Source organism: Apis florea, unplaced genomic scaffold (assembly GCF_048593485.1).
Source record: "Apis florea isolate Af1SG1 unplaced genomic scaffold, ASM4859348v1 contig_2411_pilon, whole genome shotgun sequence".
NCBI lineage: Eukaryota > Metazoa > Arthropoda > Insecta > Hymenoptera > Apidae > Apis > Apis florea.
Window position 1 is genome coordinate 98,856 of NW_028256580.1, and position 20,834 is coordinate 119,689.

At 42.8% G+C, this 20,834-nt stretch overlaps 1 protein-coding gene across 6 annotated transcripts; it reads left to right on the forward strand.

Moving 5' to 3' along the window:
* The first annotated feature begins 767 nt into the window (after positions 1 to 767).
* Positions 768 to 20,260, forward strand: LOC100869383 (TOX high mobility group box family member 4). 6 transcript variants are annotated; one of them, XM_086905269.1, is made up of 12 exons: positions 768 to 1,672; positions 1,755 to 1,852; positions 11,545 to 11,671; positions 13,861 to 13,950; positions 15,130 to 15,306; positions 15,388 to 15,506; positions 15,746 to 16,061; positions 16,153 to 16,265; positions 16,538 to 16,673; positions 16,776 to 17,165; positions 17,351 to 17,431; positions 17,709 to 20,260. In XM_086905269.1, exons 4-12 carry the CDS (start codon positions 13,939 to 13,941, stop codon positions 18,063 to 18,065), a joined length of 1,701 nt encoding a protein of 566 aa, XP_086761395.1. In that variant the 5' UTR covers positions 768 to 1,672; positions 1,755 to 1,852; positions 11,545 to 11,671; positions 13,861 to 13,938; the 3' UTR covers positions 18,066 to 20,260. The 6 variants fall into 6 exon arrangements, with proteins under 6 accessions (XP_086761395.1, XP_086761393.1, XP_086761394.1 ...); XM_086905267.1 differs by lacking the exon at positions 11,545 to 11,671; XM_086905268.1 differs by lacking the exon at positions 11,545 to 11,671 and having other exon boundaries at positions 1,654 to 1,672; positions 1,759 to 1,852.
* Positions 20,261 to 20,834: the final 574 nt, after the last annotated feature.

A 20,834-nucleotide genomic window follows, 5' to 3' on the forward strand; every position in this document is an offset into this window, starting at 1 on the left:
ACTATCTGCCATCGCTTGCCATTACCTACCACTACCTTCCTCCACTACCTACCACCACCGACCGCTACTTACCACTACCGTTACCACAGCTGACGCCATCTCCGAGACCTACGGGCGACTTTCATGAATGAAACCCACGTGCGAACCACGTGACCGTTCCTGTCAAAATCGTGATCTCTAATTTCCCTCCCCCCCCCACTCCTCCCCCCACTTCTTTTTCCCCTCGATTTCTCGTAATATCGATCATCGATTATTATAATTACGTTATTCTTCGTTTCGCTTCGATTATTATATATGATACGTATGAACACGGAAATTTGGAATTTGGAAGACGCTTGATCGATTCGATCGAATGATCCATCTATTTTTTTTTTTTTTCGAACAAGAAGGAAAAATCTTCTTGGAAAAAACCTTCTCTCCGTCCGCACACGTACATATTTCTTGGATGACGTACGATGAGATGTAAAGCATTTTTCGAAAGATTTCTCGTAAAAAATTATCCATTATATAAATGGATGAACAAACGGATGAGAGAACGATAGAGAGAAAAGGATCACCGTTGCTATCGTTTTATCTCCATCCCCCTACCACGGCGATATTACATCTACCTTTACCACCACCATTGACAGTATGTTCAACATTGGCAACGATGGTGGTGGTGGTGGTGGTGGCGGCGGTGGAGGTGGCGGCGGCGGCGACGGTGGCGGTGGTGACGGCGGCGGTGGCACCACCGCCAACATTACGATCGTCCTGCTTGCTTTCGCTCTCAGCATCGACGTTGCTGTACCGGTGCGCAGTCGGTGGTCGCGGTCGGTGTCAGATGGTTAAAAGGAAACAGATTCGAGAGCGGAGCGACACTCATAAAGGATAAACACGTTGCTAGTTGATCCACGTGCTCCGGCCTCGCAGCCGGCAGCCGGTTCCAAATCTCGGGATTTTCGATTCAGCCTCGATTCGATGGGAACCTCGAAAAGCGGATCGAAGCGGTGAAATAATGTGTGATATAAAACGCGGGGAAACGAAAAAGCCGCGTAAATTTAATCGAATCGGGGATAAATTCGTATATGATTCTTTTCTTCACGCGTGTGTATCATCGGCCGTAATGTGTAAGCACGATAACGTCGAAAACATTGTGAAAGAAGAAAGGAGGAGAAAGAACTGATGATTAAGAATTTGAAAAAAAAGAAGGAAGAAAGATTCGAGGAGTTAGTTGTGTTCACATTAGTTGGAGAAGGATATTACGGTGATTTTTATCCTTATCCAAAATCGAAAATGTTGCTCTTTTCTTTAATTGAAAATTGGAATTGAACGCGCTCTATCTCTCTACGTACTATATATATATATATATATATATATATACGTAGAGTCGTGGATTTGATCGATCGATCGTATTATCGATTCGATTTACGATCCGAGTATAAAATATCCGAGTATAAAATCTCGTGGACGAGAAGAAAGAGAAGGATCGTGGTGTGGTCGATGTGAAAGAAAGAAAGAAGGAGAAGCGTAACGTTGAGAAGAAGAAGAAGAAGAAGAAGAAGAAGAAGAAGAAGAAGAAGAAGAGGAGGAGGAGAGGCGCAAGGTGGCCGGGGGCGAGGAGGTGACCACCACGGCAGAAGCCGCGGGACGATGAGCGACGGCATAGTCGGTGCAATTGCGATCAGTTTGTTTGGTATCGGTCCTACACGAATATTTTATTTCGTACATTCGTTCGAAAGGGGAAAGATTTTTCACTCATCGAAGCCTCGTTCCAGGCAGCGAGAAGAAACGTCGAGACAGCATGGATGCTGGTTACACGATACTCGGCAACGATATCGACGTTTGCAGAATGTTCGACCAATTTTCTTACAAGGTTAGTTTTTTCTTTCTCCCTCTCAACGGGGCGCACATATCTCTCTGCCACACGAGAGACAATTTATTCCGCACGAACTGTGTATCAAGCATGCACTCTTCTACTCTATCTCGTCTCATCCGTTTTTTTTTTCCGCTTTCGTCTCTTTGTCTCGATCGCTCTTGCACTCGACATCGATATATTGCTATATTTCGTTTATTGCTTAGTTTCTTCCCTCCCCTCCCCCCTTCGATTAATCACGCATTTAATTTCCCGCAATTCTCGCGAATATTAATTATCTTTGGCTTATCACCGAAATATTTTCGAGGAAGGAATATTAGAATTGTTGTTCGGTGGATCAAAGTTAAAAAGTATCGTTTCTCGCCAATCGACCGATTAACACGTTTTCGCTACTCGAAATTTTCTTCGATCGAATCTTCTTATCGTCTAAGATAAAAGCACAGAGAGGAACATCGGGATATAGATTCGTAGCTTGGATATCGCGCTACCTTTATTTCCGTATTCCGGGTATATATATATATATATCTATATATATATACCTTCTTTGACCGTTTCAGCTTTTCATTTGGTCCTCTTGGTGGTTGAAACAAAATGAAAGGCAAACCTATACTACTGGAGGGAGTTGGTATCCATAAAAGAATGAATAAACGTAGATTGGAACGGCATAAAAAAGCGTGTAGGTCTGTGTACCCTTGAGCCAGAGAGAGAGAGAGAGAGAGAGAGAGAGAGAGAGAGAGAGTACGTAGTGGTGGTGGTGCATTTCCACCACATTTACGTACACGTATCGGGGGAGGGGGGAGGTTGTAGCAAAAATTGAAATCCCGCTGACCGCGAGCGCGCAAAGTAAATTCGTTCTAACGAACGTTGCTAATCGAATTTCCATACTTATCGCAACACAACGTTTGATCAAGGGTTTCTTGCTCGATGGAAACGAAACGAAGGATCGCTCGCTCTCTCTCTCTTTCTCTCTTCTTCCTTCCCTTTCTCGAAACTCGAAATCTAATCGATCTCGTCTCGAGATCGATTTGCATATTTTTCGAGCGATAAAAAAAGAGAGATCTTTTCGAATTTTCGCGCGCAACGATAAACTAAATTCGGATCTAAATCGAGCACGATTGGATGGAAAAGTAACTAACCGCACACTTTACTTACTAAACTTGCTTTCTCTTTCATACTCGTAGACGAGAATTCGCGGAGAAAGTGTGCCACACACTTGCACGCGATAACGTCCACGGTACGCTAACCGTAACCGCTGTAACGCCATAACCTCGATATAACACGTTACGTCGATCTAGGGACAAGAGCGAGATACGCCTAAAAATACTACCGAAGGGGTATTCTACCGTCTTTCCTCGTTAAATTCGATCACGGATAAACACGTGTTACAAAAAGGAGGATTTCGCGTGCGCGCGAAACGAGGAATGGAAACGAAGAAGAAGAAAATTTCGATCGATCGAGATTAACGGTTAAATACTGGGCTGGCTTGTATACAATGGAAGACGAAGATAGCCGGGTCGGAGAATGCCGCGAGTGTTTTAGCGGTAGACCGCATCGGGTAACCGGACGCAGACAGTCGGACAACAGGCTGGCCAACGGGCCACTACGGTCGCAGAGCCACTGACAAAATCATGAGCCACTTGTTGATCGGCCAATGACCATTCGAACACCTCGTTCGACCAAACGTTATTTCCCGTTACGATATTCCGATAGGCCGATCCCTGTCTAACGATCAATGCGCCAATTTAATCCTTCGAATCTCTTAATTATTCTCTCTTCGTATCTTTATCATCCTCTCCGTATTTACGCGAGTATTATACATACGTACGTGTTTATATATACATACGGGAGAAGAAAAGGAAGATACGTTTGCAAACGTTTTGACGAGCAGAGGTGAAATACGTATATACGCACGTATGAGCACGTTCGATCGAAATATATTACGACAAGAAATGAGAAAAATATTGTCATTGCTATTTTTCATCGAGTGGCGTGGATTTTTTCCCCCATTCTCGCGATATCCTTCGCCGTCCCTTTAGGCCTTCGACCCACCTTCGTCTTACCTTATCGCATACCACCTTCCCTGCTACACCCTTCCCCCCCCCCTCCTCACCCTACTCTTTTTTCCCGTTCCCGAGCTCGCGAGCCAGCGAACCCGCGAGTCTTCCTCCTCCCCCCACCTTCGCCTAGCCTATTCCGCGTTACCCATCTCCTCTACCCATACCCCTCTCCCTCTCTAGGTCTCAGCCTAGCCACCCACAAACCTCTACCCCCAGACTGCCGCCGCTCGCGACTCCCTCGCCCACCGCCCCGTGTTCTCTCTCTCCCCCCTCCCCCCCACCCCCCTCGCCTCTCCTCCTCCCGCGCTCCCCCTCCCCCACCCCACCCCTCTCCCCCGCGCCTACCGCGCTCGCTTTCCTCCTGTTTCTCTTTCGCCTCTTTCTCTCTCTCGTTAAATCAATAAGCCATTCGGCCTGCTCGCTACACTGGCAACGGGGCACTTTGCCCGATTTTCTTTCCGATCGGATTCCTTTTTTTTTTTCTTCTTTTTTTTTCTTTTTTCCTTTTCTTTTCTCTTCCCTTCCCTTCCCTTCCCTTCCCCCCCCCCACCCATGAACCCGTAATCTCTTCGCGAAAAGGGGGGAGCGAGAAGAAGGGAAGAAGGCTTTCATCTCGGACGGTATTGATAATTATTCGGTTTCTTCGGAACGTCGAATCGATGTATTTTCGCGGATGCGAAATTCTATATATTTGAGGGAATAATCCTCCTCCGTGAGGATCGAAGGGATTGTTGATGAAAAGAGGGGAAAAAAAAAAAAAAAAAAAAAGAAAAAAAAGGAAAAAAGGAAGAAACGGAGCAACGCGGAATTAGACGGGATAGAGAGATGGAGAAAGGATGGAGGGAGGGAAAGAGTAACTAAGCGAGTAGGTAGCGAGTTGGTAAAGCAAGCGAATAAAGCGTAACGGAGAAGCGAGTTCGTTCGTATTCGAAAGTTTCGGGAGCAAACTCGGGAGCGAGGCAGTCGAATACAATGGCCAGGCAGAAGTTTCCTCGAAACTAAACAAGTTTATTTAACTTACCTCGGCACACCGGTTCCCACCCCCCTCCCCCTCCCCCTCCATTCCTCTCCCCCCACCTCCTCCTCCTTCCTCCGGCAGCCTCATCTCTGCGTAGAATCTGCCCTGCGAACTTCTTCTTCTTCTTCCTTTCCACTTCCCATCAAATACGATTCTTCTTCTTCTTCTTCTTCTTCTTCTTCTTCGCCTACTCGACCATCTTCTCTCTCTCTCTCTCTCTCTCTCATTTGATCTTATCTTGTTTCATCTCCTCATCTCGACTCGTCGTCTCATCTTACCCCAATCTTTCCGCCTCTACCCGTTTCCCCTTCGCCTTATCCCACTTGCATGGACCACTCACCACTCGCCCCTGTACTTGCAATAACGTCAAGTTTTCCAAAAGTTTCCGACAGATTAACGACTATTGGAATTGTTCGAGTTTATGGAGGAACGCGGAACGGTTGTAACGGGCAAAAATGGATTACGAAACCTTTTGCTCTTAAAGAAAGAAATTGACGTATTTTATTCTAAGAATAATAATAATAATAATACTAATATTCGTGTCGTCGTCGAGTGTAGAAAGACGTTGCTCGATGTTGAAAAGAGACCGCGAATGAGAGAGGGGGGGAGGGGGGAGATTCCATTTGAAGGAGGAAAATGAAAGAGGACGAAAAGTCGCGGGAGTAGTATATATAGTAGTAGTAGTAGTAGTAGTGGTAGTAGTAGTAGTAGTAGTTTCCACGTCCATCCGCGAATGCATGCCGCGAAATGGGATACGTACGTATGCTGTATATCTTCTTTATGGCAACCATTAACATATTTTTTGCCGCGCGTATTACCATACAATAGTGGCGCAAATATTACAACTTATGGCCGTAAATCAGGGGACAGGAAAGGGCGGCCTGGAAGACGAAACGTTGGAAACGAAAGGAAGGGAGAGAGGACGGAAATAGAAATGACGGGGAATAGGAATGGGAACGGTAACGAAAATGCGAGAGAAAAAGAGATGGAAAACGGCGAGGAGAGGGGGAAGAGTGGGAGAGAGAGAGAGAGAGAGACATTGATATTACGTGAGAAAGCAGGTTGCCCCCGTGTCGAACGTAAAAAACGAGTCGATTCTTTCGTTTTCATCGAGTAAACGAGATATCGAGAGTGCGACCGACCGTTGTATTTGGATACAACGCAAGGTCGTTGACGCGGGCCATACGTCTGATAAAACGAGGATACAAAGTAAGAAGCGAAGGAGTAGGATTCGCATTAACGCGCGTTTGACAATCGTTTATATTCTTACTATATACCGGAGATCGGGTATTATACCGATCCGAATTTTTAAAAAAAAAAAAAAAAAAAAGTACGAACGTATTTCGTTCTCTCTCTCTCTCTCTCTCTCTCTCTACCATTCACCAGGAACAAGGAGGAAAACAAACGACGACGTTGGACGACGTTAATATCTTCTCCTGTGCAGCAAAGTTATATAAGCTACGCGTAGTATTCCCCGCGTTGGTGTTCTCGAACGCATTAAAACGGAAACGCTGGAGAAATTTCAGATAATGTTCAATAGTAAATTAAGATATAATAACTTTCGTGAAAGTTGTACGCCGGCAAGGAGATGGAAGAGAAGAGGAAAAAGGCGGCGGAGAGACGTGGAGGGAGGGAGGGAGAGGGAGGGCGGGAGGGAGGGAGGTAGGTAGGTAGGTAGGTAGGTAGGGAGAACTCCATTAACTTTTATTTCTCCGGGAAAGTAACTTTGCCCCTTCCTCTACCTCCCCTCCGTTCCCGCGTAAGACAACTACCCATCGCCTCTCGTCCCCTGCCCCCTCCTCAGCCCCTTCCCACCGCCGCTGCACCTCCTTCCTTCGCGTCCCGTCGCCGTCGCCGTTTCGCGCTGTGCCTCCTCTCCTCCACCTTCTTCGCCACCTCCACCACCTTCTACCGCCCTCGCTACCTCCACTACCGCTACCTCCACCACCACCGTTCATTTCAACCGCTCCTCCCGCCTCCTCTCGAACCTCCGCCTTCCTCTCTTTCGGCAATTCGTCCCGCTTCTTCGAGAGGATTCCCCTCCGTTCCATCGTCGTCGTTCTCGTCGTCATCCTCGTCGTCGTCCTCGTCGTCGTCGTCGTCGTCGTCGTCGTCGTCGTGGCGCTCCACTGGGTTGGCCGATCTCCTCTTCTCCTCTTTTCCTATCTTAAGGTACACCTCTTGGGTGTACCTCGACGGTGCACCTCGATGAAACTTTGCAAAGCGACTTAGTCAAACTTTAATAAATTCCTTCGTAGAGTTTGAAAGCGGTTCTACGCGGGATTGCAAATGATTGCGTTTCCTCGCGCATCGACCGACCTCCTCCTCCTCCTCCTCCTCCAGGATTTCTCCGTTCCTCCGCTGTTCCTCCTCCTCCTCCTCCAGGATTTCTCCGCTCCTCCGCTGTTCCTCCTCCTCCTCCTCCCTCCCTCTCCCCCCCCGTTTCTTCTCTCTTTCGCTCGTTCCGATCGAAAGAAACGAAATCGGCGGACGATGCGAAACGATCACGCATACTGGCATGGCGATACGAGATGGATTAAAATCCGTTGTGTATCGCGTTGTGATCGAAACGAAAGAACGCCGCCGAAGAATCGGGAAGAATCGAAGAGAGAAGATCGGATATGATACACGGAGTCCGTGTATCACACGCATTCCCATAGCAACGATCCCGATCTGAGATAGAAACTCTGAGGCAGAACAGGGGAACGGAGAACGATCTAGATAATGTATTCGATACAGGTAATATATAGCGTTCCAGATACAATATTTATGTCTCCACCAGTATTTTGCCACCAGTCCATTATTCATTCCGTAGCGGTGAATAAGCATTTCAGACCGCCTATCGTATCGTATCGTATCGTATCGTATCGTATCGTTTGCGAACTCCTTATTCCGTCCAAGCGAATCGTTGTATTCTCGATCTCCCCGAATTTCAGCAACAAATTTCTTTTTTTTTTTTTACGCTACTCTCATCCGTCCGTGTTCTATCGTCTCGTGCTCGTAACACGCTCGTAACACGCGTCTCGAACTCGAATTCGAATACTTCAAAGAATACTCGACGAGAGAAAGAATAAAAGCGTGATCGTATAGATAAAATTTAGATGAATGAACGGAGGAAAGGATAAAGGGGGAAAAAAAAGTAGGAGAGAGAGAGAAAGAAAAAAAGGAAAGGTAGAGAGGGGGGAGAGAGAGAGAGAGAGAGAGAGAGAAGCTAAGAACGATCAGATCCAGAGGGTAGACAAGATTCACACTTGTTGCTCCCTTCTTGGCTGTACGGGCTGAAAAGCCCGTTTATCCGAAGAATTTCCTGCGGTCAAAAGGTCACGTGCACGATCTTCCATGTCCTCGCCTTTCTCTCTCTCTCTCTCTCTCTCTCTCCCTCTCCCTCTCCCTCTCCCCACCTCTCGTTTTCCCTTTCTTTTCTACTTTCGATCGATCGATCAAACCGTCTCCGGTGTCCGAGTGGAATATCAAACGGAAAAACAGTCCTTCTCAGTTCGGCCGTCAGATGGAATAGAGATCGTGGTGGTGGGGTGGAGGGAGGGGAGAAAAATAGAAAAAGGAGAAAAAGTGGAACGTAGGAACGCGAGAATAGAGAAACGTTCGCTTAGCGTGACTGGTAATAAAAGATCTACGCGAGATAAGCGGACGCTCGCGTAATAAGTAAAACCGGTTTAAGAGACCGTCGTCGACGATAATACGAATCGATGTACACACGGGATAAGGACGAAAACGCAATTTGAGCCGAGTTGCGCGATTCACTTCTTTCTTACGCCTTGTGGCGTAAGAACGTCAACAAGGGTTGATAGATGCCCGTTCGTCGGAGGGGCGACGAAGGTGATAGGCAACGAAACGAGAAAGTGCAAACATACGGGAGAAAGAAATGAAAAGAAATAAAAAGGAAAAAAAAGAAGAAAAGAGAAAATCGCGATGGGCCTCGGGCGATTATCGCTTGTGCAAACGCTTGCCTCGAAGGAATTTATAAAATCAACGTTTCCTCCGAGAAACCGTTGAAAAACACGATGACTTTTTTTTCCCAAGAAAATGATGCGATAATAAAAACGTAAAATTTCGCGTTTCATTTTCGTGGTTGGTTATCGGTTAAATTTGATCGACGCTCGATATGTTCACTTCTCTCTCTCTCTCTCTCTCTCATACTGTCACTGTTTTCGTCGCTTTTTGAAGCAAAGTAGCGGGGCAGAGACTGTCCCGTGAGAGAATATCGATTGGGCTGGCCGCTCCACGATCAAATCCTTCGTCCGATTCCTCTTAACCGAAGAGATCTCGATTCTCTTTTTCACGACACGATTCGAAATTATCACATCTTATCGCTTTCTTTTCTTTTTTTTTTTTTCTTCGTTTTTTCACGCGAATACTCGTGAAAGATTCACCTTGTATATTTTAAATAATAAAGAGTGAATGTAAAGATGAGCGAATATTTTCGAGTATACGTAAATATGGATTTGGATAGATAATTGATTATAAATATTTTTCCAGAACAGACGGGTCGAGAAATTTACGTTGAAAATCGTGGATCGTGTTCGATATCGTGTAACAACTCGGTTCGAGTAAACATTTCGAATAGAGATTGTCGCTTCTCGCGACTGAATATGCACAGGATATGCACAGGAATATAGTACGTTAATGCGATTGGAATGCCACTGAAATTAAAGCCACCTTTCACGGGAATGTAATGACTCTTTATAAACTGCGACGTAACCCCTGTTTCCTCGGGCCACGCGGCACACACTCGGTTGCCATCACAGTCGTGTCCTACTTTCTTGGAATATTCGAGTAGACCAAGTATCGGCGTAGATAACGGCGTGTTTAACACGCGTTCAGTGCGTCATCGTCTAATACCAATTTAATTACTTATATAATTGTGCGTGCTTATTTTACAATAGGGAGGGGGCGGGGGGAGGGAGGGTATAATAATTTTTAACAAATCGATTTCCCGATCATTTCGCTTTCTTGCCTGCCCACGATAAATCACGAGTTTTAAAATCGAGCGTATCGAACGGAAACTCGAACGAAAATTCTATGTTTAAAAAAAAAAAAAAAAACATTCGTTCGTAAAGAGAAAACGCTCGTAAGTATAAATCGTAAATTCTAATCGCCGATAAATAAATCTGAAATATCGATTATAATATAAGGATTACTTTGTTTCGTGTCGTCGTATCGTTTTTCTTTTTTTTTTTTTTTTTTTTTTTTTTTCATTTAAAAAAAGAAAGATAAGAAAGTGATTTTTTTTTTTCGTTCGTGCCAATGTTGCGAACAATTCCTTTCGTCATCGTTTGACCGCGCGCGCGTCATACGTAGCGAGTCCTCTTTCCTCTGTTCGTTGCGCCACCCGGCCTCTTTCAATCCTGTACACCACGTCCCTCCGCTCCCGCCTCTAAACAGGAACCCCACTCCTATCTTGTGGCCCCTCTCCGCGTTTCAAACCGACCCCTTTCTTCCACGATGTAGATGATCGCAGCTTGTTAACTGGGCCACGAACCACCGACTACGAATATTATTCGCGTGATTCGACGTGATTCAAGAGTAAACTATTATTATCGACGGGTATCGTGTGACGAACGCGTCGTATCGAAAAAAACGGTATTTAACATTACCGCTTGGGGATTTTCTTGGGAAGAGCGCGTAATCGAAACATCTCGGATATTTCGATCACGGGATATCGAAAGATTCCGATTCCCTCTCGTCGTCGAGAATTAGATCGAGTTTCAACTTATATGTGTGTACGTATATATATATATATATGTAATCGATGAATACGATGACTTATATTTCGTACGAACGATGTAATGCGAAAATTTATTTTCTCATAAATATATTGGGGGGAAAAAAATCGAATGGAAAAAAAGTACGGTCGAAACGAATCTTTCAGATTCAGAAAAATATAAATCATAATTTGTTCATTCGTAATTTGTACATTCAATCGGTTAAATTCATTCCTCGTTCCATTTCTTTTAATTATCTCTCTTTGTGTCGTGAATAACGATTGTCCATTTGTTTAACTGTGGTAACTGATCGTATATATTTGTATACAATTTTTCATAAATGAGAGTGGTAGTGTTTGCAATGTACGTTGTTTCGCGTCGTATCGTATCGTATCGTATCGTATCGTATCGTATCGTTTGGTTGCACACATTGTATCCTTTACCGATATACGTTAGACAGGGGGCGCACGAGTCTACTCCCCTGTCGAGAGATCTATCCCCACTATCGAAGCGTGCCACCAAACTGAACCTCCCTTCAATCATTCCCGCGCCGGCCGCCGCGAGGAGCGCGCGTCGTTTTGCCACGCTGTCACGAGTTACGCCACGAGTCGAATACGTTGTGTATGTGCATAGCGATTTGTATTTTGATTTCGTGTTCGTTGTGTCGTTTCGATAAAGCCATTGTGTTACGTGTTTACCCATGTCGATGTAACGTAACGAGAACGCGTGGTGATGTGAAAACGTGTTGCTTGATTAGTGTCGACGTGTGCATAGACGGTCGAATGACAAAAAGTCGTCGAATCGAATCGTTTCGTTCGTTTCGTTTCGATCTTATCGAACGTATGTAACGTTTCCTTTCGACTTGTTTTCTTTCGAATCGAATCATTTTTACAGAAAGAAGCTGCGTTTTAAAAGAGAAGGATTCATCGTGGTACGCTAACGGTATCGCGGCACGCTGCACGTTACACGTGCATTCGATAACCTGGATCCCATCCCGACGAGTCGTCGGTTCGTCTCATCGGTAAGTCATCGATCTTGGGATTCTTCTTTTAACCGATATCAATCAATCGTCACCGTTACCCTTTTATCGAGAATTCTCTCGATAAAATAACTGTGATCGTGATTAAATTTCCAATTTGCTTCGAAATTAAGATTCGTTGTTCTATCCGAAATGTTGGTGTTTGCTTTCGAAATATATTCGAGTTAATCTTGAGCCGCCATCTCTCGGTGGAAGATTCAACTTTACGAACGACGCCGATTCTAATATTCGTAAATACTTTTCGATCGTTGGATTCTCAAGTTGTTTCTCAAATTGAATCGATCGATGATCGTTTTGTATTCGTTTATCGCGTAAATTAGGATACGTCGTGTCCTACTATCGGGAATCGAATATCGAATACCGTATTAAGAATATATTATATTATAAATTCGTTTACGTTTTTTCGCACCGTTCTTTTAGATTAGAAATCGAAACGATATTTAAAAATTCGTTTCGACGAAGTAGTGGGGACACTACAGTTCGACGAGATTATTTTTCGGAAGAAAATATAATGTAGTAGTATATATTTTGGGGGAAAAATTGGGGGAAAAAGGACGAGGAAAAGATTACGAGTTACGGATTACGAATGGTGATGATGTTGAATATATTGAGGTGGGAGCGTAGCGGGTGAGAGGGAGGGGGGGGGGGGAAAGGGATTGGGACGAGAAACAGGTTTAACATCGGTTATTATACGCCGAGTAAGAGTATACTTCTTTGGTATACCGTCTATCGAGTCTCTAACTTTTTTTGCCTCGTTCCTCTCTTGTTTCTTACTCACTTCAAATATGATGCTTTTCTCATTTTAACCACTCTTCACACTCGGTCACCACCTATTGCTATTTAAGTAATATTTCGAACACTGTCAAAATGACAAATACAATCGTCGAAAAAGTTATTCGAACATCGATGTCAAGATACACGATGAATGATTTATGATATTTCTCGTTCTCTTTTCGTTCGTTAACCAAGAGCGTAGTTGTAAATAATAATGCGAGAAACAAACAAGCAAACAAGAACGTGTCGATTATCGGTCAAATCCCAAATATCCATTGTCAAAATTGATGAGGTTGACTAACGAAATATTCTTCGCACGAACTCACTACTCGTTTCGATTATCCGATTTGGATTTTCTCGTTGATCTTTCTTACACATCTCGTCTATCTACCGATCGACTATCCAACCTACCTACCTATATACCTATCTACCTGCTTGTCTGCCTGCTTACCTACCTACCTACCTACCTGCTCGCTTTCTTGCTTGTCTGCTTACCTGCCTGCCTGCTTGTCTGCCTGCTTGCCTGCCTGCCTGCCTGCCTGCTGTTGCTTCTATTGGGAAAAGTATAACGTATCGTGCACCCTACCTTCTTCTCTTTTTCTCTCCATCAATTTTTCGGTTATTCTCCCTTCTTCTTATTTACATCATTAACGTTATCGTTCGATTTTTTTTTTTTTTTCACTGAAAGATCTTATTTAAATATCGTTGTTGTCTCGTCCCGTTCAATTTTACGATTCGATCGATTTCGAATCGAATGGACAAATTTTCGAAAATCGAAAAATCGTAAAACGCGTTTCGAGCGCGTTTGGTCGTAAAAATTGAAAAAGATACGTTCGAGGAAGAATTTATCCTTGCTAACTTCGTCACATCGTCGAAACAACAGGTTTGAGAGTAAGAAACGAAGGAGATTCTCTTTAAGTTGTAAATTGGAAAAAAAAATACCAGAACATTGGAATTCGCGGATATACAAGGAGGTTGTTTTTTAAAACGAATTCGATACGTGAAACGCGATCCGATTGATCCTATCACGAGCGTCCCAAAGACGAGATTAGGACCGATTCTCGTTCGGGAACGCGGAAGCGCGGATTCCTTCCACCGTGCAAAACATCGAACGAAACGCAGAATCGACGAACTCCTCACGCTTCTCGAGGCCATTGACCGTAGTAAAAAGGGTGGAAGGAAGGAAGGAAGGAAGGAAGCGCTTGTCCCGTCGCGGAAAGGCAAATCGGTCGATCGACAAATTGCGCGTCCCTTTTTGGAAAGGACAATATTTTTGGAAGAAGGAAAGAATGGGCGGCGAATGAACATTCAATGGAAAAATACACACACACGCACATATATATATATATATATTTATATACGCATAATTCTTTTTTTTTTTTTTTCATTTGTTTCAGAGAAACGAGAGTTTGGATTTTTCGTTGAACATTCCGCAGCATCATCATTCGACGCAGTATCATCAGAATAGCTACACCATGGCCGATCAAGTAAGTTCCCCCGAATATACACACACACACACACATATATGTATTTGTGAAAATGGTTAATTCGTAGGAAGGAAGAAGGTTCGGTTATCGGTTCGGATATGGGGGAGGGCAGGGGCGGAGACGGTCGGGTACGGGACACGGGCGCACCGGGCGAAAGCGCGAGCGTGAACGGGTTGGCTGGGCGCGGGGGGGTGAGCGAGGCCGGGTGTAGGAAAGATACGACTATCTTACTCCTCGGCCGCCGAGTAGGCAGAGAGGGACGGGTGGGTGGAGGGAGGGGGAGCGCGCGGCGCGGGAGCGCGGGAGGGGAGTGAGTGCGCGGAGAGAAAGAAAAGTTTGGAAGCTGTGCGGTGAAGGAAGAAGATGGATAGACGAGCGCGTAGTCGATTCGGAGATGGAAAGGGGGGCAGAGGTGGAGGAGAAGGAGGTGCGCGAGAGGAGGAGTAGGAGGTGTAGGAGTAGTTGAAATAGGACGCGAGCACCGACGGGACGGTTATGGGACGTTACGGGACGAAGCGCGGTGAAAAGGGAGAGAGAGAGAGAGAGAGAGAGAGAGCGAAACGATAGAGTAAGAGAAACATCGCGAGGTAAGGGGTAACGCGCGATGGGCACAGTAAGGGGGTAGAGGGGCAGAGGTATACTCGATCAATAGGCAAGTACGTTCCTTCAAAGGAAAATTCCTGATGCTATTAAATCCAATTTAAAAACTTTTATTCCCCATGGCCCGACACGCTCCACACGGCAAATGTATTTTCCTTCCCTCGCGTTCCCCGCCTCGGAACGTTGATAAATCGCTAAAAGGATTTCAAACGATTCTCCGTGATGATCTCTCTCTCTCTCTCTCGTACAACGTATTGATCGAGAAACGATCGAGAGCGTGAATGATCGAATGCTTCAAATTTGACGAAATTGATGACAGAATTTCGAGAGCGAATGGCTCGTCTTAAAAAAAAAAAAAAAGAAACGATTGTTTTGGTTGACGATCGTTCGCGCTGAACGAGTTCGAGCGAATGCTTTTGCTTTTTATGCTCTATATTTTCGCTCGTCTGTGTGTATTCACACGTCGGCGAACGTGTTTCCATACTTGCATACTTTTTCCAAAAGACGGTTTGGACCGTCCTCTTCAAAGAGAGTTTGCAGTACGAAATTCCATACGAAACTCGTTCCCTTTCTTCGCAGACGTTTCACACCCCTAGTTTCGGTGACGAGGATTTCGATATACCGGCTATCCATTCCCATTCTCACCAACAACATCAGCAACAGCAGCAACAGCCTCAACAGCAGCAGCAGCAGCAGCATCAAACGCAACAACAGACTCAGCCTCAACACGATCCGATGCACGGCTACCAAACACAGGTAAATTTGCCGCGCGAGACGACGACGACGTTTGAAAGAGGAAACGGAAACTATTATCCTCGTTCGAATGTTTTTTGGCAGATGATGCAAACCGGTAACGTTCAACAATCTTCCGACGGATTGAATTTAGATCCCGGTGGATATCAACAATCCCTTTACCTGCAACAGGATCACTCGATGCAACAACCGATCAGCGTAAGGTAAGATTTTTTTTAATGTTGGTTCTTAAACGAATCTCATATTGATTGTATCTTACCGACCGATAACAATGGCGTTTGTGGCGGATTTGTGTCGATTAATTGTCGACTGATAACCCACCACCGATTAGGAGTCCGATTATGAAATCAGGATCGATCGATCGTTTCATTCGCCAATCTCGTCTTTCAGGCAGATTTTCGCTCGTTTTTCATCCTGTTTTTCGACGTTTATTTTTTCCTAGCTCGACGTATAGTACGTCGCAGGGTTCGTACGTGAGTATGAGCTCTCCGCGGCAACAGCATGGAAACCAGCAGATAATGTTGCTTCAACAGCAGCAGCAACAACAGCAACACCAGCAGCAACAAGTTCAGTTGCAACAGCATATACAGTACATGCACACTCAGCAGCAACAGCAACAACAATTGCAGCAACAAATGCAGTATAGAAGTCCAACGGGCGGTAGCCCCTCGGCGATACAATCGAACACGGTTCCCGAGCCGAATAACAATACTACCACGAGCGAAGACAGTGACGATAGCACGCCACATTCCGGAATGGTGAGCTTCGAGCAATTGATCGGATCGCGTCCGATCTCTAACCGAAATGAAGAACTAGTAAATCTTGCGCGATTCGCATTCGTTTGTACAGATTACCGGGATTAAGCGACCCTCGCCGGAACCGACCGACGTTGGAGCAAAAAATCAAAGAAAACCAAAATCGCAGAAAAAGAAGAAAAAGAGGGATCCCAACGAACCGCAAAAGTGAGTGACATTTTTATTTCTTCCTCTTCCCGATTTATAGCCCGGAGTTTTTAAACTCTTTCTTAACGCCTCCCGCGCGTTTACGCAGTATCGGTAATTGAAACTTAACTCGATCGAATCGAATTAAGAATAGTAAAACGAGAAACGAGTTGATGATAACAAATTTTACGCGTTACGTTTTACGCGAACGGTTTTAAACCGTTGTTTTCCGTTCATTATCGAATCGGTTAATTTTCTTTCACCCTCGTAAAACGTTATTATTTATTTTGCAGACCTGTTTCGGCGTATGCTCTATTTTTTAGAGATACCCAAGCTGCGATAAAAGGGCAAAATCCGAATGCGAGCTTTGGTGAGGTTTCAAAGATCGTAGCCTCGATGTGGGATGCGCTGGATACGGAACACAAGAACGTGAGTGGTGCATACTTTCGAAGGATATATCGTCACTTTTTTTCCTTCCTCTTCTTTTTTTTTTCACATAAGATTCGTTTATCGAGGAAGAAATGTTTGTAGGTGTACAAAAAGAAAACGGAGGCCGCCAAAAAGGAGTATCTGCAGGCTCTTGCGGCGTATAGGGCGTCTTTAGTTAGCAAGGGAGCAGCCGAAAACGACAATCAACAACATCAACAACAACAACAACAACCGCAACAACAGCCAACGCCGCAACAACAAGTTCAATACGCAGCGTATGGTAATTATACCGGGAATGGGACACCAGGAAGTGTCTCGTATCAAGTTTACAGCCCACAGCCACAACCCTCTTCGCCTCAGCAACAACATCCGCATTCTCACCCGCATCAACAGCTTCAACATCATCAGCAATCGACGCAACAAATGCAAATAAAAAAGTCTCCTCATCATTTAACGATGCCAGGAAATCCACAGCAACAACAAACGCAACAGGTAATGATTCTCGTTCCTTTATCTATTTATCGTTATTTTTTTTTTTTTTTTCGTCTCTCTTCTTTTACGTTGTTTAAACGACATACGGGATATGTAATAATTTTAGCATTATACGTCGTAAGAAATTCGTATTCATTTTTCCCCTTTTTTCCTATTTTTTATTTATTTCATCTATTTCTTTCAAGACTTTGATGGCAACATCGATGGCACCAACGCATATTTCGCAACAGCAACAACAACAGCACATGCAACAACAATACATGCAGGTTAGCGATATTAATTTGTTACTCTTACTCTTTTCTCTCCTTTCCATCCTTTTTTATCCTTTCTATTTCGATCTTTATCGTCCGATATCGATCTCCTTCTAATTTGTTTCTACTCAATTCTCTTTTCATTGTTCTTTCCAATTCTTTCCTTCTCCTCTAGAATGGAATTAGTAGCGATATTTCGCTTCACGAATTACAATTATTCCGATTTCGTCGATATCAATCATTATTTGTATTAAGGTAAAGAAGTAAAATAATTATTTGCACGTTTTCATAGATACCACAACAGCAAGTGCAACAAGTACAGCAACAGTCGCAACAAGTACAACACCACCAACAACAACAGCAACAATCGCAACAACAATTGATGCATACGAATCCTGCAAAGAGTGATACTTTATCGAGTTCTCCACCAGCGGTGAACTCTGTGACTCAGGCTGCGAGCATGGTTGGTCAAAGACCAACGTCGAACGCTTGTATACGCCATGGATGCCCGAATACCGCTGTTGCGAATAGCGAATGGGAAGACGAGTATTGCAGCAACGAATGCGTGGTTAGTCATTGCAGAGATGTCTTTACCACGTGGGTATCTTCGAATCAAAATCCGCAGCAAAACTTTTCGACCGTTAAATAAGGATAGGTCGGTGCTAGTTGGAAAATAGCAATCGTTTGAAATATTTCCTACCATTTCTTACAATCGTGGAACACGAGTATACATTTACCTATATATATTTGAAACGTGATCCGATTCGCTATCTTTTGTACATATGTCGACCACACCAAGTTTTTTCGCTTTAAATCAAAAAAAATGAACGACTGAGAGCGTGAGTCGCTACATCGATCTATAGGTTTCATTTGAAAGACTGCCTCCACGCGGCATACGATGCTCGTCGACTCGAATAATGTATTGCCCTTTCACATTCTCATGCAAGGACGAGCAACATAGCTGCGTAATCGCGAAAGAGTATTAGAATCGCCAAAGTAGCCGATAAAATCGGGCTGTAGTTCGAAGGAATTCATTTCGATGTGTTGTCGTGCGCGCGTTTGCCCATTGTCCTTCAATGCGCATACGCTATCGAATTACGAGATTTAATAATGAAGCGCGAACCGAGTTGTATTCCTTCATCCAAATCTAGTTAGGAATCGTTTAACGATAGATAACAGTAAATTCGTAGAAATATATTCAAAAACTGTAGGATACGTCTATATAAAATTTATGGATACCCCGTCGTATCGGAATCAATGAGAAATAAAATATAAATTTGGAAACGAGTTTCCTCGGTTAGTAAAGAGAAATAAAAAAAAAAAAAAAAAAAAAAAAATATCGATTGCCAATTAAACGTATAGTAACTTGTCTATAATCGATGGGAATTAATGATAAACGAATCGAAAATTCCGTCGACTCCTGTAAGAAAGAAAGATTGCTGATGGCGTTAAACATGATGGTGGAAGATGAAAGAAGAAAAAGGAAAAAACCGCGGTAGCCATCAAAAATCTGTAACACAACTTATTTTTGTATAATTTTACAAAGGAATAAAAAGTTCGTGCAAAGAAAGTTCGTGCAAATACGAAATAATAATAATAATAATAATAATAAAAAAAAAAAATAGAATGGTACGAACCGAACGAATTGTGGCCAACGTTTGCTAAAACACTAATCTTTATGGTCGATTCAATAATTTTGTTCGAATTTCCCGTTCCAGTTTGCTCCTCTTATTCAATTTTTGACAAGTGTACGATCGATTTTACAATTGCAATCAATGAAAAGGAAGCAAACGAATCAACGTTATTTATTTCGAAACAATAATAAATAGGCTGTATTGACGCGAGTCTTTAACCGTTCAAGATCGTCGAACGAGAACGAAAGATTCTAAAAAAGAATAGACGAGGAAGAGCTTAAAATCTTTGATATTTTGTTAACTTGATTGCAAAAATATATCTCTTCCTAATTAAATTTTCTTATTCGTTCTCGATGGTGATTTTGCTCGATCTCTGACTCCAGAAGTACATGGAATTAGTGAGTGAATGTTTATATTACGAAAGATTGCGTAATGCTTTCGTGACGGATAGGACACACGTGCGCGTATACGCATATGTATGCGTGATTTTGGTAAGTTTTTAAATAATTTTTTTTTTCCTTTTCCTAAAAAAATCATTGTGTATATATAAAAAAAAAAAAGGAATATTCCATAGATTTGTAAGCTGTATGATGTAAACATAATCGATAGTGTAACATATTGATGATACGCACACGCACGCACACCCACACACACACACACACACACACACACACACACACCCATACATACCATACATACATACATCATATATATATATAGGTATATATACGCATATATATGTTTGAGCGTGTGTGATATGTATATACAATATATATATATATATATAAATAAATATATATCATAGAAGCGTATAAACAATATATAATATAAATGTAAAGATTAATCGGTAACGTCGTGCATATATGTATACATAAACATACGTGCATATGCCTGTTACGTATATCTGATTCACACCTGTATGTACGTATGTATAAATGTACATGCACATGTAACCAACAAAGTGATAACTGTAGAGTTATCATAATTGTATGTGAAATTACATCATTGCATATAGATGACTATGAATTGATCCAAAATTGTTTCGAAGATGATAAATTTTGCGAATCAATTCGTAATAGAGGACTGAATGAGGTTAGAATTTTTTCAGGGTTAGTCATAATCGCATAAATCTGTATACCGAAGAACAAAAACACAAAAAACAAAGAAAAGATGAAAAGAGAAAAAAGAAAATAAATTTAGAAGATATCAATCAACGTATTAATTCTATTCTTCGTTCTCAACGTTTTTAATATAACAAGCAATACTGTTGGATGGATTGCGAGATTGTATGAGTAAGTATTTACATATGTATATACTTACATGTATAAGAAGTTAAGAGTTACGTGCCATTAAATATGCAGATGATATTGTCTTCATTAAAGATTCCCCTTATTATCACGTACATGTGCCATTTATATAAAAATATACGTGTACGAGATATTACTATGGACAAAAATATGAAATAAATCTAACATTGAATGTATTTTTTTCCCATACCTCGAAGGCACTAAAATCGTTTATCATTTTAATATCGTTCACGATGTTATTCATTTTGTATCAAAATAAGATTTCCAACAATTAATTGAAACATGAAACATTGAAATTGAAGTTAAATTTCAATAATAAAAATTATAAATAAAAAATAGAACAAATATTCTGAAAAATTAAAAATTGGATATAGAATGGACATTATTAAGATTTTTGATTAATTAAAAGATAAGGGAAAATATACGTTTTTCGCTACAAAAATTTTACAAATCAATTATAGATAAGGAGAGATGATG

What these genes read in the sequence shown, in the direction of transcription:
- LOC100869383 (XM_086905267.1), top strand. Translation starts at nt 1,630, where the DNA reads ATGAGCGACGGCATAGTCGGTGCAATTGCGATCAGTTTGTTTG. An exon ending in TCGACCAATTTTCTTACAAG is followed by an intron (nt 1,853 to 13,860) that starts GTTAGTTTTTTC and finishes CATTTGTTTCAG; the next exon opens with AGAAACGAGAGTTTGGATTT. An exon ending in GCTACACCATGGCCGATCAA is followed by an intron (nt 13,951 to 15,129) that starts GTAAGTTCCCCC and finishes CTTTCTTCGCAG; the next exon opens with ACGTTTCACACCCCTAGTTT.